This window comes from Fukomys damarensis, unplaced genomic scaffold (assembly GCF_012274545.1).
Source record: "Fukomys damarensis isolate Sample0158 unplaced genomic scaffold, DMR_v1.0_HiC HiC_scaffold_18, whole genome shotgun sequence".
NCBI lineage: Eukaryota > Metazoa > Chordata > Mammalia > Rodentia > Bathyergidae > Fukomys > Fukomys damarensis.
In genome coordinates this window covers 15,857,572-15,873,151 of record NW_022900930.1, presented here as the reverse complement: position 1 = coordinate 15,873,151, position 15,580 = coordinate 15,857,572, and the positions used below count along the sequence as shown (strand labels likewise).

The window sequence follows — 15,580 nt, the reverse complement described above, 5'->3', positions numbered from 1 at the left end:
ATTTGGCCATTACACTGGTTAATACAACATGACTCTAATGTTGAAAAACTTTCCACATCCCATTCTTAGACTGTTATTTCTCATTTCCTTAGGAAATTACAGGGAATGATCATGTCACCCGGGTGTCTTATCAGTAACTGGGTTGAATACTGAAACAGTAAATTATCTCTATCTTAAAAATATTTTTAACTTGCGCTTATTTGAATGAGATATGTCCTATGCACTTTGGCATTCATACATTAATTCAGTATTTAGCACTGAATTACATTTTGGAAGAATGATGAAAATAATTTTAATATTTATTAACATGCCATTTTTATGTTTCTTAAGTGGCTCCATTTGTTACAGGAAATTGTCAGTTTTCTTTAAATGTCATTGAATTTCTGGCCCAAATAAAAGTTATACAAACTGGGGAAAATATTATTGATTTCAACTGAGTTATGAAAATTCAGACCCCAATACCCCATTTTCATAAAAAATATTTTATTTGGTATTTACCTCTTGCTTTTTGATAATAGTGTTTTTCAGACTTGTATTTGAAAATATATAATTAAACAGAACTGTATCTTTTTTTGACTTTATTGATTGTTAAAAATATCATTTTTATTCTGTACTGTTTTCAAAACTATTTCCACTCTGCCTTTCAAACTGTTCTTCATTTAAATTATTTTATATAAAATACTCATGGGAATAGTGTGGGCTAATTAAAGAGCTTTGTTAGTACAAATGCATTGTTTTATAATGGCAATTGTATACTTTTATTTATTTATTCCTAGGTTCGAAATATATATGTTGGCTTTGGAAAATAAGAAATAGAACTTTTATATTTATGTAAATCTCTTTAGCATGATCAAGATTTTATAAAAGTTTAACATAAGTGACAACTTTTATTACACATCACAGAGCAAACATTGTTTATATCTTTGTAAAGCTTATTGCCTTAGTCATTTCTAAAAATACACTTAAAATTGATTTTTAATCACATTAATTTTTTTCATCCACCCCCTCAAGAAAACTTTAGTGGGAGAATTCAGGGGCCTCATAATAAAGGAGTGTCTTTGCCACTTGTATATATAAGTACCTGTTGCCTTTGTCAAATGATATCAAGTTTTTTAGTATACCCTTTTGATTTACATTGTCACAAAATGTCTGCTCCTTGATGTCGTGTGCCTCTGAAAGCCTGAATTGTATTCAAGTTTTTTTTTTTATTTTTTTAGGAAAAGAGTAAATCTATTATGAATTTTGAAGATAGTATTAAAAAGTCTGTATAGCTGTAATGAACTCGTTCCTGTTGCATGTTAAGGCAATTAGAATTAAAATCCTCGAAACGTTCTCATATGTATAACAAATGCTAAAATAGAATAGACTTTTCTCTACAGGTTTTAGGAACGCAATTCTTGCAGTTAAACGCTTTGTCCGTAGGTGGTGCCAGAAAGTTTAATATTTATTTCAATAGTTGAACTCATTTGAAAAAGAGAAAAAATGTTAAAATGCTTTTTTAAAAGAAAAAAAAGTATTATAGCACAATATATACGATAACAAATATTCCATGTGTTAATTTATTGACTGGTTTTACAGCTCTGCCTAAGACAGTTCACCTGGCTGATGGCCGCGGGCCTCACGAGGGTAGAGTGGAAATCTTCCACGAGGGCCAGTGGGGCACTGTTTGTGACGATCACTGGGAAATACGAGGTGCATCTGTCGTCTGTCGAAGTTTGGGGTACAGAGGCGTTCAAAACGTGCACAAAGCAGCTTATTTTGGACAAGGTAATTTAAAGAAAATATCTCAAAACAAACAAACAAACACACCAAAACAAAACAAAACAAACAAAAAAAAAACCCAAACCAGAACAAAAAACAAAGAGAAACGTAGACATTGTCTAACAAGGTGAACAGAGTAGGGACAGAAGTGATGTAGAATAGTAGGACATTTCCTGTAGGGTTTTTTTCAATGTCCTTTCCAAGAAAGAAATAGAAAGCAAGGAATGTCATAAAAATGATACCCGTTCACTGACAACCGAAAACGTTTAATTCTCATTTAGACTCAGCTGGTGACTGTTGGTGCAAAGACAGGCAGATGAAGAAAAGGGACAAGTGAGTTATTGTGAAGGAGCTGACATCCTGGGTGACTCAGTTTACATAACTGGGTTGGGGGAGCAACTTGGCAATAGATGTGATCAGTAATATTCTTTCTTCTGTGGGACCAGAGAGGAAGGTGCCACCTTCTGTCTTTACCTTCCATGAGGTCTTCCAACGTGAGGCACAATGTTCATGTATTTGGAGCTCTTGTATTTGCTAAGGACAAGGACAAACCAGGAAAGGGAAAGAAGCAATGGCTTTCTGTACTCACTACTTCTGCTGATTCTTTTCAGGAAGCAGGAAAAGAAATAAGTGAAGCTCAATGCTACTTTCCCTTCGTTTTGACATTGATATATGTCCATTTATGTATGTTCACCTCAAAGACTTAAGTAACCTGTTCTATAATTATTAACAGGACTAGAGAGAGAATTTGAAGGGAGCAAAATATTTAAATGTATCCCCATAAAATTTTTACTATAGATTTTTTTTAAATTGCCATCTTATAATAAGCTTTATATAATTAAACATATACAAATGCTTCAATTCTTAATGAGAGATCAGGTATAGGTATAGGTAACCACACACACACACACACACACACACACACACACATGATCCTTTTAATTAATATTTCCTAATTGCATTACTCTCCAAATCTGATAGTTTCTCTGAAGTTGATATTGACAAAAAATACATTTACTTCATAAGTATTATTATTCTAGATAAATGTGAGCAAGGTGGCAAAATACAGAGGAAATTGTATGTGAAATTATAAAGTAGTATCATTTTTAAGATAATCTTATCTATCTATAAATAAAATTTCCAGACAATTTTATCTATAAATATTTATAATAAATAAAACAGTAGGGCCAGGTATTTAGCTTAGTGTTGCTGCCACCTGCCTCGCAAGCACAAGGACCCAAGTTCGTTCCCCAGTACCAAAAAAATAAATAAATGAGTAAATAAAAATAAATAAATAAAATAGGAGTGTGTATCAGATCACTATATTAGAAGACTAAAACAAGGTAAGACAGATTTTTAAATACCTAAAAGATAAATAAGTTATACTGTACTTTATATTGTACTTTTGCAAAATATAGTATGGGGTACCCCAGCTTTATTTCTTCTCCGAGCATAAGCCTTTGCCCTGAATTCAAAGAACTTTTTCATTTGGAGTTCCTGCATAGGTGGAAACACATAGTTGGTGGTCCTTGTCTTCAGATTGCATTAACTTTTAGAGTCTAATCTCAAATAAAATACTCTTATTCCAATATTTTATTCCAGCCTGGTTATATCTATAGGGATTTTTAGTCTAAACCACTGATTAGAAAGGAAAAAAAAAATCCTGAAATACTGCCCCAAGAATATTTTCTGTATCATTGAGGCTTAAAACAATAGGGCTTAGCTTTGAGTGAAATTATTTACCTGGCTATGTGAAGACAAGTGGCTTAGGTTTTCTTGACATAACTGATTACTCGTCTAGTATGTCTACTTTTAATGAGGTTGTATGTTTATGGTAGGTGGTGATTCTGTACATTGTCTCAGTGTTCCTATAAGGAAATGATGAAGCCTGGCAGTTTGTTTGTTTGTTTGTTTGTTTGTTTTGTTTTCCTTTCACATTTGGGGGCACCCAGTGAGGCAATTTGAGAAGACTGAGTTTTATAACTAAATCTTAGCTCTGGTCTTTAAATCACAGTTTTGCTTTCCATTGAAAGAAAGATAGGATAGAGGGTTTGGGGGAGACACCACTTGAATGTGAAGGGACTCACATGTAGAAATTGTCCCCTACAAAGCCCAGGTCTTGATCACAGCTAGAAGCCAATGAATGGGTTATAAGAAACAGGTATCAGGGTTTACACGTTACAAGTTTATTTGCAATTCTCCTTGACAGAAGAGTCAGGTATGTGTTATACTGAGTAGTGACATGGTTGATATTCTGAAGATCAGAAAGGTAAATGTAATTTTCCATTTTACAGAGGTGTGAAAGGAACTCTCATAATCTCCTAACTCTACTCAATATTTACTCAGCTTGTTTCAGGTTCCTGCTTTAGAGTGCAGGATCAAACAACTGAAGAATGATTAAAGGATTTTAAATAATAAAGCAAGATGAGCTGGGACAAAGAAATAATAGAACTAAGTTTTATTCACTCTGAAAAAAATTTTTGAAAAATAAATTTCATGGTTGGCTTCATTGGATAGATTTTAAGAGACAGGCTTACACTGTAAGCTGCTTTGGGATTAGACATGGTGAACAATCTTTTTATGTAAAGTTATTTAGACTCCTCCTTCTTTTTCTATTCCTCTACCTCGTGTTTACATGTTTACCCAGGGGAGGGAGAAAATATAATTTTGAATGCAGAATAGAGACAGAAAAAGAAACTTAGAAATATGAGTGAATGGGTAGGAATGTAAAAGGGAATATGCATTAAAGTTTTAATTATTTATTATTTTCTTAGGAAAATAAAAAAGAGTCAGATTAATATTGTACTGTACCTATTTAGGAAAATTGGAACACAAAGAGAAAATTTCAAATGTATTTCTTTGGTACCGTTCCCTACTACAGAAAGAATATAATTCTTTGGACACAGTCTCAACACCCCATCCTCTTTATTTTTCTGGTTTTAAAGTAGCAAACCTGGCTTACCAGAGATAATCCCTGCTAGCTTTAAGAACAATTAGTTTTGCAGCTGCAAGCAAAATGATTTATTGGAATAAAGCTTAAAGCCCACTCATTTAAATAGTCTTTTTCTTTTGGATGTACTTTTCTCATAAAGTGAAATGTTCTTTGTTTTTCCTAAGTAGACAAAACCAGGTAAATTAAGTGCTGAGAAGCATGTGATGTTTGTCAGCATGGCACAGCGAAGAGAGAGGGATCACTTCTGGTTTCCTAACTCTGGTTCCAGGGGCTACCTGTAGCAAACACAGGTGAGCTTTCCCTGACAATGTGGCACCTCTGGAAATTCATCCAGGTGTACCTGAGCCTGTGTGGATTCTGATGAGGGCAGTAAGAGCTGGACAAGGGGTAGTGATTTCCTCTTCTCCTGAATACATAGTGAGTATTTCAAGCATTCACATACTTCTCCCTCCGCACTGAAAGCTCTGCAGTGTGAAGGTTTGAATGTTGGATAGTATGGAAGGGGCTCTCTAGCCTAAAGAATTCAGAATATATGTGGTTTGTTACTTATGATAAAGACAGTATTGAATACAGAAAAGCATCATTTCTCAAGTGCTTATTATTTGATCTTCAGTGCTCATAGTATCTGTGAAGAAAAGATATTGTGGCCCCAATGTTCCAGAGAGATAGCAAATATGACCAGTAGAGATGGGGTGAGTGTGTCAAGTTCTTAACCTGCATCTCCTATCACACTCTTTCCCCTAGACAGGACAGCCTTCTGAACTGTGTGTGCATGCGTGTGCTCGTGGGCGTGTGTTTGTGTGTATGTGGTGCCAGAGATTGAACTCAGGACTTTGTGCTTGTGAGGCGGTCGGCAGAACCAGTGAGCCAAATCCCTAGCCCCTGGCCTTCACGCAATTCATTATTTTAAAATCTTGGTTATTTCAAATCATAGAAGGCTAAAAGCAAGTGGAAATCCAGAATTATTTTAGTCTCATCCCTTTATTCTGGTTGTGACAAAAATGCAGGGAAAGTAAGTGGCTTCTCCATAACCTCAGAGCTAGAATCCCAGCCATGGTCTACATCTACCCAGATTGCTATATTATGATTCCAGTGGCATTTTAACCTTCAGTCACAACATGATGCTTTTATTCCAAGAGGCTCTTCATAAAGCATCTCCAAAAAGAAGTCACAAAAGAGATTCAAGTGCATATTACTCACAGCTACTAGATATAGCCAGACATTTTTTAATATTAATAACTTTGGCTTTCTCAGAAATCTATTCAATTGCTGTTTTCAAACTGTGTCATCATACTGTATATCTGGTTAACACATGAAATATGGTTGGTATTTTCCTTGTAAAAATGGCAGTAATCTGAAGATCAAACACAAAAAGTATTAATATGTCTTTTTCTGTATTGCTTGGGATTGGACACAGACTTTCCCCACTAAAGTACATCCCCATCCTTTTCTATTTTATTTATTTATTTAGTTAGTTATTGTTGTTGTTTTTGAAACAGGGTCTCTTTAAGTTGTCGAGGCTTTGCTCAAAATGAAGATCCTCCTGCCTCAACCTCTCAGAGTTCTGGGATTAGAGGCTTGTGCCACCACACTCAGCTAATGTCTATCGTTAAAAAAATGGAAGCGGGTGGATGGGACCTGGGGGTGTAGTTCAGAGGCAGAGCTCTTGCTTAACATGTTCAAAGCCTGGGGTTTGATCCCTAGAATGCCTCTCTCCCTCCCCCACACCTCTCTCTCTCTCTCTCTCTCGCAATTAGGAGAAAATAAAATTATTTGTGAAACCCATGAAATATACTTTCAGGCATTTGTAAGCCAAGCTCATAAAACTCCAGAAGCCACAGGCAACACTTTTATTGTTACCTACTCTTCAAATTACAAAGTCCTCCTTGCAACCATTTAATTGTAAAGGAAATTACTCATGTATGGGTGTATAGGTAGAGAGATAAAATAGGCAGGTGGACAGTCTGGGAGGCAGATAGGCAAAGGGTTAGAGAACATATTTAAAATGTATGAATCAATTTTATGTGTTTCCACTGAGTAGACTAGAGAAGCAAAAAAGAGATAGAAACAACAAAAATCTTTGAATGACTGTTATAGAGAAATAGAAACAAATTTGTTTGTTATCTTTTAGGTTTATATAACAATAAAATTTTATCAATTTTATGCTACCTTTTGGATAATTTTTTTAATGCAGAAAACAATTTGAAATGAGATGGGGTATATGCATTAAATAAAAGTTTTCCTTAGGCTCCATAGTCCTGAATATATTAATATAAAAATAAAATAACAAATCTTTGGAAGTTATTTCCATAACTCTATTTGGGCACTTATGTACCCAATGAATATCACTAAATTTTAAGCATCTTTAAGTTTTGTCATTTGTCTCTGTTCTCTGTTATTTTGAGAAAGTCATAAACTTTTCAGTTTATTTGCCTATGAAAAGGAGATAATTGCCATTGTTTTACAATGTGATTATAAGAAGTAAACTTAAGAATTATAAGTGCAAAGACCTATCATATTGTCTTTCATGCAAGCCCTCAGAATATGATCACTGTTTCTGAATCTTTTCCACATAGCAAAAGAGAAGAGTTACTGAAGGGCACCATTTACTTATTACATCTCTACGTCTGCAATGAAAAAGAACTAGAAAAAGAGTCACAGGTCCCACATACGAATATCACCTCTAGCATTGCGTATGTGCTTCAGTGCCTCATTGGCCTAGGACCTACGCCCGTGATAGGAGGTCAATCCTAGAGAGTAGACACTTGAATTTTGCTCAATCATGCCGGCACTCAAAGTACATTTGTGGCATGATTGAATCTAAAATGCAGGGGACTGCTATAGATCATTGATGAAAGGCACTAACTCTGAGAAGACACGGGGAAGAAATGATGGGCAAATATTCCTTATCCTGTTTAATTTTCGTTTTTCTCAGCAGTAAAGAACAATCATAACAATTAATTTTTGAAGGTTATTTGAGGATTTAGGACATAATAGATTAAATGCACATTGGATGTTTCTACTATATAGTAAATTTTGAAAATAATAAAGTTACATTTTCGTTATCACCACAGGTTCGGTATTTCAGCATTTATGAATTTACTACCATTTTAAAAAATGTGTGCTCATATATTGGTATGTTAATTGACTAAGTAATTTTTTTCCTATTCCTCTCTGCCAGAAAAGTAGAACAGCCAATGGAAAGATGTCTGTTCTCCATTCTTTTTGCCTTGGCTATAAATATTCTGCACTGCTGAGATCTAAATTCAATGACTAGATCTGCAAAATATACAGCAAACACAACAAGGTCCATGGAGCTGTTGCATTTTCTAACTCTCAGAAACATGAGCGAGCCATGGATTCCACCAAAAGCTTCACTTGTTTGTTTATCCAGTTTATAAACAATCGTAAACATAATGAATACAAATTATAAATGTCCCACTGCTTTGACTCCCTTCCAACATTGGTTTGGTGTGGCTTAGATTCTAATAATTACATTATTATTATAATAAATAGAAAATATAAGCTCATAATTACAATACCTTGACAATACAAAACAAATATGATTTTTGTCCCATGTTTGGATTTTTCTCGTGAAGGCAAAGATTATATAAATGCTTCACTTTATTTAAAATGTGGACATAAAATATCCTGTTTAATTCTAAAAGCAAATAAAGACAGTCTTCAAATAAAATTTTCATATAGAACAATTCCACAATAATACTCTTTTATAATCATAGTTCTATAAGTTAGGCATAGAATACCCAAAAAGCTTCCTGTTCAGGCAAAATTAGGTTCAGTCACATTTCGGTAACAGTTGCCAGTCTTTCTGCCTCACATGCAGACAGCCCCTTTCAAAGAACAGTTACTGTGTTCCAGTGCAGCCCGTCACCTTCTATTCTTATTCTTTAATCTGAGCTTTCACAGAACTGGTACCTTTGCTATAACTCGTTACTTTTTATTGCTTTGTACTTAGTAGTTTATGTGTAGGCTGGGTATAAAGTTTTCTGAAGCAGAAGATTCATTTTTGTATCATAAGGTTAAATAACTTGAATTTAACAAGGATCAAAATTTAGGGTTTAATGGATGAGTTAATGGTTTATCCTACTCAAACATCAATATTTAACTATACCTACTAATGCAGTTGTATTTGACTATTGCATTACTGCAGGTACTGGTCCAATATGGCTGAGTGAAGTGTATTGCTTTGGGAGAGAGTCATCTATTGAAGAATGTAATATCAAGCAATGGGGTGTGAGAGTCTGCACCCACTCTGAAGATGCCGGAGTTACATGCATTACATAATGTGTCATATTTTCACTCACACAGTATCATTGTTGCAAGATATTTTTTTATTACTTTGCTCCCCTAAAATGAGTTTAATTAATATATAAAGGATTGAGAATATTGTTTGCTATATAATATATAGATACTGACTTCCCACTTATGTGGAAACAATGAAAATAATTTATCTGTAATAAGTAATCTAAAATACTTTTTTGTAATTGAGAAAATCTACTGAGCTCAGTACAATCTAGAAGGCAACTTAATAGCATCAATATAATTTAGGGTTTCTGTTTACTTTGGAGCAATGAATAGAATTAACTCCAAGAAGTAGACATTTGTGATTTGTTTTTTGAAAAAGAGCAACTAAGCCAAAGCAATATTAATAATAATCATTTAAGATTATGATATTAAGATAACTATACATGTATGGTATTAGCCCATATTTTATAAAGACGTGGTTCATAGTAACAGCATAAAGTGGAACAGTTTTGTATGTTACTGAATTTAGGTTGGTATCGGTATAAATTAAATCTTATAAATTTAGGATGTTAATGAATCTTCATAGTAATCATAGACAATACTTTTTAAAAAAACACAAAAGAAAATAAAAACGTTCTCCAGAAAATAAACATACAAAGAAGGTGATGATGATGATGATGATGATGATGATCGTGGTGGTGGTGATGATGACGATGATGATAGAAGAAATGAGTAACAAGCAAGGTACCAGAAAATGGCAAAATGGTAGAGTCAATCCTTTATCAGTACTTCATTGAATATAAATAGGTTAAATTCTTCAATCAAAAGGCAACAATTGACAGAATTGATTCAAAATAAATAAGTTTGAGTCAATTACATGTTGTCTATAACAGGCTCACTTTGATCCAAATGCACAAACAGATTGAAAGTAGAAGCATGAAGAGATATTCCATGCAAATAATAACCAAAAGAGAATTGAATTTGCTATTCTAATATCACACAAAATAGGCCTTAAGCTTCAAGGAGACAAATGGCATTGTATATATTAAAGGGTATGATATAGTCATAAAGGAGCAAAAACTCAAATTCACTGAAGATATAACAGTTCCCGAGTTTGATTCCCGGTACAGAAACAAAAGAAGAAGGAGAAGGAGAAGAAGGAAAACAACATTCAGTTACCCAAAACACAGGCAATTCTACAGTAATAGTTGGAGGCTTCATTACCACTTTCAATGATAGATGGAATTTCCATATAGAAGATTAATAAGAAAATAGAGCATTTGCACCACACTAGTCACTATCTAGATCTAAGAGTTATAAATATGTAAACAATTTTACCCAACAATAGCAAAATACACATTTTTTTGGAGTTACACATGGAACATTCTTTAGGATAGGTACTATCAGGAAAAGTGTCAATAAATTTAAAAAGATTGAAATTTCAAAAGTGTCTTACCCTTCTACTACAGTAGGAATTAAGCTTGAAATCAGTAATACAAGGAAAGCTGGAAATTACACAATTACCACAGAAATCAAACAATGCTCTCTTAATAAATGGGTCAAAAAAGAAGTTATAAGAGAAATACAATGCTTAGAGAAAGTGAAAGTCAAAACAAATTATACCAAACAAGGGATATAATGAAGGCGGTGCTTAAAGGGAAGGTTTTATCTGTAAATACCAACATTCAAAAAGATGAAAGATCTCAAAGCAATAACCTGACTCCACATGAGTAACTAAAAGCAAATTAAATTCAAAGCTAGCTGAAGAAAGTACAAAGAGAGTGGAGGTAATAGCAAAGAGAATAAAAATACAATAGTGAGAAACAAAACCAAATTAGTTCCTTAGAAGGATTAACAAAATTAATAAACTGTTAATAAACCAGCAAAGAAAACATGAAATAAAACAAATAACTATAATTGACACAAAAGCAAGGACATTGTCAACTTTAGAAAATGAGAAGAATTATTTAATAATAGAATACTATGAGCAATTGTGCACCAACAAATTAGGTAACCTAAGTAAAAGGGACAAAGTCTTTGGAACATGGAAAGTACCTAAACAAACTGAAAATGGGATAGAAAATTTGTAAGAACTAATGAGATTGAATTAGTTATCAAAAGCCTAACAATAAATCATAGAACCCAATGGTTTCATTGATGAACCCTACCAACATTTAAATGAGCAATAATTTCAAGAACAAACACTGATTTTAAACTTTTAAAAAAATTAATGAAACAACTGGATCTTCTAGCCAGATCCATTGCACAAGGAAAAGAAATAAAAAGCATCTAGAAGGAAAGGAAGAAGTAAAACTACCATTGTTCATTGCTCTCCTCATTAATAGGTAAATTATAATTAAAATGATACAGTAATGAAATGAGGTATACTTACTGGATGAGCTAAACTTAACATCTCCTATCACATGTTTGAAGAAATAAAGCAAATACTACCAACTGTGTTTGTATGAAGAGCATGCATATTCCTTGTGGAAATATAAATTGGTAATATGTTTTCAGAGAGACATTTGCTATCTAGTAACACTGATTAAGTGCCTAACCCATAACTCAGATATTAGGCTTTCTGAAATATAATTTTTTAAAAATATCTTCCCATATGTAGATAAAGTATCATCTTGAGTATGTTCATATCAGCTTGTCATTAAATAAAGCTATAGTGTCCTAATTTTTTTCTCAGTGGCCAATGGATAAGCACTGTTGCATTTTTACTACAGAATATTATATAAATAGATAACAAACAAATCATATAAATTTTATAAAATAGGCAAGGACTCCGCAATAGTTCGAAAATGACATATACTGTGTTCTTTAAAATGATATAATAAAATATGATTATTTTTAAATACACCATTATTGTCTATAGATTTAAATATGCGTAGTAAATATGCATGGTCACATACTGGCTTGGGTGGTGCACTGCACCCGATTTTAAAAAGGGTGAAGCTTTCAGAAAAGCAGTGGACCAGAAGCTGCGGGCGAGGCCTGGTAGTGGTGCAATGCATGTTGGAAAGTACAGAATTTCAGAGTGAACCCTGATAAGAAAGAGGTGACTGGGTGAGTCCCGGAGAATTAACATGTCAGGTATCGCAATCAGCTGCCAGAGAGGAGAAAAGAGTGGAAGGGTTAGACTTGGGGAGTTCAGAATGGAACGAAGGGAAAAAGAGAGGCAGAGAAGACGGAAGGAAGAAAGGGAGGGACAGAGGGAGAGCGTTGGGGCGAGAGAGAGAGGAGAACTCCAAGGAAGAGCAGATGTGTGGATCATCTCTGCATTATACGCCAAATATGTTGAATTAGAATGAAAGTCAGCTTGTAATATTTGAAAGCATCTTGTGTAGAAGAAATGAGGTAAATTAATTGAAAAAAGGCTTTTGCTACTATAATAATGTTTGATGATTGTTTTTTTCATAACATTCAAATTCTACAGCTTATTTCCTACGTAATAAAAGTCTTATTCAACATAGTAAGCGGTAAGGACGTTAAGATATTAAAAAAACATTTTATGACATAAGAATTTCCTTCCAGAGTCCATGTGCTCAGATTATTCTTGGAGATCTCCACCTTGAAGCTTAACTTGCATTCATAGGTAGAAAACAGAAAAAGCATTTCATTTTGTTACATTTGCCATTTTAAAGCAAAATGATAGCATTCCTTAATCATAAATTGAGAAAATTATATCACATTGATATCGCACACAAACATAATAGTCTCCGTCTCCGGATTATGCTGTTTTTGCAGAGAATAAAAATTTAAGCACTCCACTACCATTTGCCATGTGTCTGGCCTCTGAGCAAGGAGAGCAGTGTAAGTTCCAGCAAAGACTGACTGACACGTACGAGAAAGTCACGGGATGTAGACAGCATAAGGGGCAGGAGGGAGGAAAATTCATAGCAGTTGTGTTTCCCTTATGTGAAGCGCAAGAGATCAGATGTGTTTAGGATTTGATTTTTCACTTACATTATGTAATTAGATGTCCTGGAGATGGGGCCTAAGCCTAAACACAAAATTCATTTATGAGTCATATGCACTTTACTACACAAATCCTGAAGATAATGTTATATGATATTTTTCATGCATTTACATTTTGACTGCAGCCCACATGAGGTCAGGTGCGGAATTTTCTACTTGGATGTCACGTGGGTGCTCAAAAAGTTTTGAATTTTACAATTTCAAGATTTTCAGAGAAGGGAAGCTCAACATGTATTCCTGTACCGGCTCTGCCTGTTGTAGCTGCATGTTCTTTAGGAAGGACAGCGAGCCTGTAATCCTTGTCCTCCTAATATGGAAAATGGAATGACTAAGTGCAATCTACCTAATTCAGACTGTGATTGTGAGAGTCTGAGGTGAATGCAAATTGCTTTCAAGATGAAAGTTAATAGTTTTCAAGTGGCCCTTGTATTTACTATCCTTTATATAGTTGAAAATGTTACTAAAGTAAAGAAACTCAACTACTTCGAAGTTGCATTTGTTTTCCAGACTGTTCTTCTCATTTGAACAAGTCACCCCCATATGTCATAGCTTTATTAGGGTTAATAATGTGATAGTGTTCTGTAAATTAAAATAGAAAATTGTTTGTACAGTAAATACTCCCAAACATGAAGGAGGGGGGAAATGGCATATGAATCACTGTAATTCAGTGTCCTGTAAATCTACCAAGAACTCTCAAGACAATGGGTGGGAGGTGTTTCCAAAGCTGCCTGAGGACCACTGGCCTGTGCAGTGCAGAAAACCAGCTCCGTGTCTCCATGGGGGCTATCGCAGTTACTTTTTTCACAGAAAGACTTATTTCAGCTCACAGTTTGTAGAGGTTTCAGTCCATAGTTTGCTGACTCCGAGGCAGGGCAGCCTGGCAGATGAGACACAGTCCACGGCAAGGAAGAGAGGAAGCAGTGAAGTAAAGGAAGTGCAGCAGCCCCTCTTTCCCTTTTATCCCTTCCAGGCTAGAAGCCTTTTAAGTGGTGCCTTACATGTCCAGAGTAGGGCTTCCCTTTATCCACACCTAGAACTGTGCTAAACAAATCAGCGGACTAATTCAGTTATCACACCCTTAAACCCATATTCACATACCCTAGTTCTAGCCACCTCTGAAAAGCCCCACCTATGAGCACATGAGCGAGATCAAGTTACAAGACAACAGGGACTCAGAGAAAGAAAAGGCAGGAGAGAAAAAGCACAGAAAGCAGAAATTTTCAGAGACTTCTCCTAAAGGGAGCCATCTCAGATCAAGAAGCATTGGTAGTCTCAGTCCCCAGGAGAATCTCCTTCCTCCTGCCTTCCAAAGTTTCAGGCCCTTTAGCTCTTTCTCTTTGCATCTTTTCTGTCCTGTCTTTACTTTTTCTTTACTTTCCCTTCTCACTCCCAAAAAGGCCTGGAGTTCAATTTAAAAGCTGTTAAACTAAAACGGGTCAGACCTGAAGCGCACCTGCCAGGCGCTCCTTTTACGGCACTTCCTCCTGAAATCATCTGCTGGCATCTGACACAGAACATCATGGGCCAGCCAGGATGTGGACAGTTACAGAGAAGCACACGACAGAAAAGAAAAAAAAAAGGCAGGAACTTAGGACCTTTTTCAGAGTTCTTATGGTCTAAAGGAGAAGAGTGTGGTTTGCCACAGAGGAGAACTTTATGAGTAATGTCACAACAGGATAAAACTTTGAGAATGGCTAGAGCACAAAGGGTGGAGAACAAGCCAGTCGCAAAAAGAACAAAAACTACAGTTCAGAAGTCTAGCTGAATTTAAGGGGCACCTGGGAGCAATGGTGAAGTCATCATGGAAGAAGAAGTCCTATACAATCATGGCTGTAACTACAAGGACAGCTGCTCATCTGCAGGCTTGAGGGGCTGGTTGCACATAACATCAGCTCCATATGGAGAGGAATATGTTTAAACGAAGACACCATTCCTCTGCAGTATGCCACAGCCACAGAGCTGGCCACTAAATCTAGGTCAGAGCCTCATCCATGCTCCTGATAAGTAGTGTGAGATTCAGCAATCGACAACATTTTCTATGCTGAACACTTGGCATTTTAAAATATTCGCAGTGTCAAAATTGTGATAGAATTAGAGACTATGCTGAAAATCTGCATAAGCCATGCAGTCTAATAGTATTTAAATTAACCTCACTACTATTATCGCTATCTAGGAAGACAAAGTGAGGTAGGGCAGAGAAAACTAGCTTCTCCTTTGCAGATCAGGAGTGGGTGTGACAGGTGTCGCTCTGTAGTAAGAATTGTATGTGTACAGAGAGTGTTTAATATAAGATAATTAAATTTGTGTTAATTCTGACTAATCATTTTGGCATGATTATTTTATTGTATAACTTATGCCATTGTGAAGTGCCAATATTGTTAGTGACAAAAACGTTGCTTTAATTGCTTTATTTTTCCTAAAGGGCTTAAGCAAGGCTCCCTTTGGTACATAAAAGTCTCAAATGCTGTGTGAAAAGTTTAAGCGAACACATTTGTGGCACAGGCTTGCCAATAGTTCCTGTTCTTTTAGTCTCATGGTCAAAAGATGTGAAGTTCTTGCTGGTTTCGCCACATAAAAGTTCACACTCCATAAGTGTTACTCTGTGAGTATCAACTT

The 15,580-nt window shown here is 35.2% G+C and overlaps 1 protein-coding gene across 3 annotated transcripts in view; it reads left to right on the top strand.

Annotated features, from left to right (window-relative positions):
• Msr1 (macrophage scavenger receptor 1) overlaps nt 1–9,099 on the top strand; it is a 65,697-nt gene extending 56,598 nt beyond the window's left edge. For all 3 annotated transcript variants that reach the window (XM_010621794.2, XM_010621793.2, XM_010621796.2), the window contains exons 9-10: nt 1,579–1,767; nt 8,886–9,099. In XM_010621794.2, the coding sequence (XP_010620096.1) occupies nt 1,579–1,767; nt 8,886–9,019 (323 nt within the window). In that variant the 3' untranslated portion in view covers nt 9,020–9,099. The remainder of the gene's footprint in view (nt 1–1,578; nt 1,768–8,885) is intronic.
• The last annotated feature ends 6,481 nt before the right edge of the window (nt 9,100–15,580 follow it).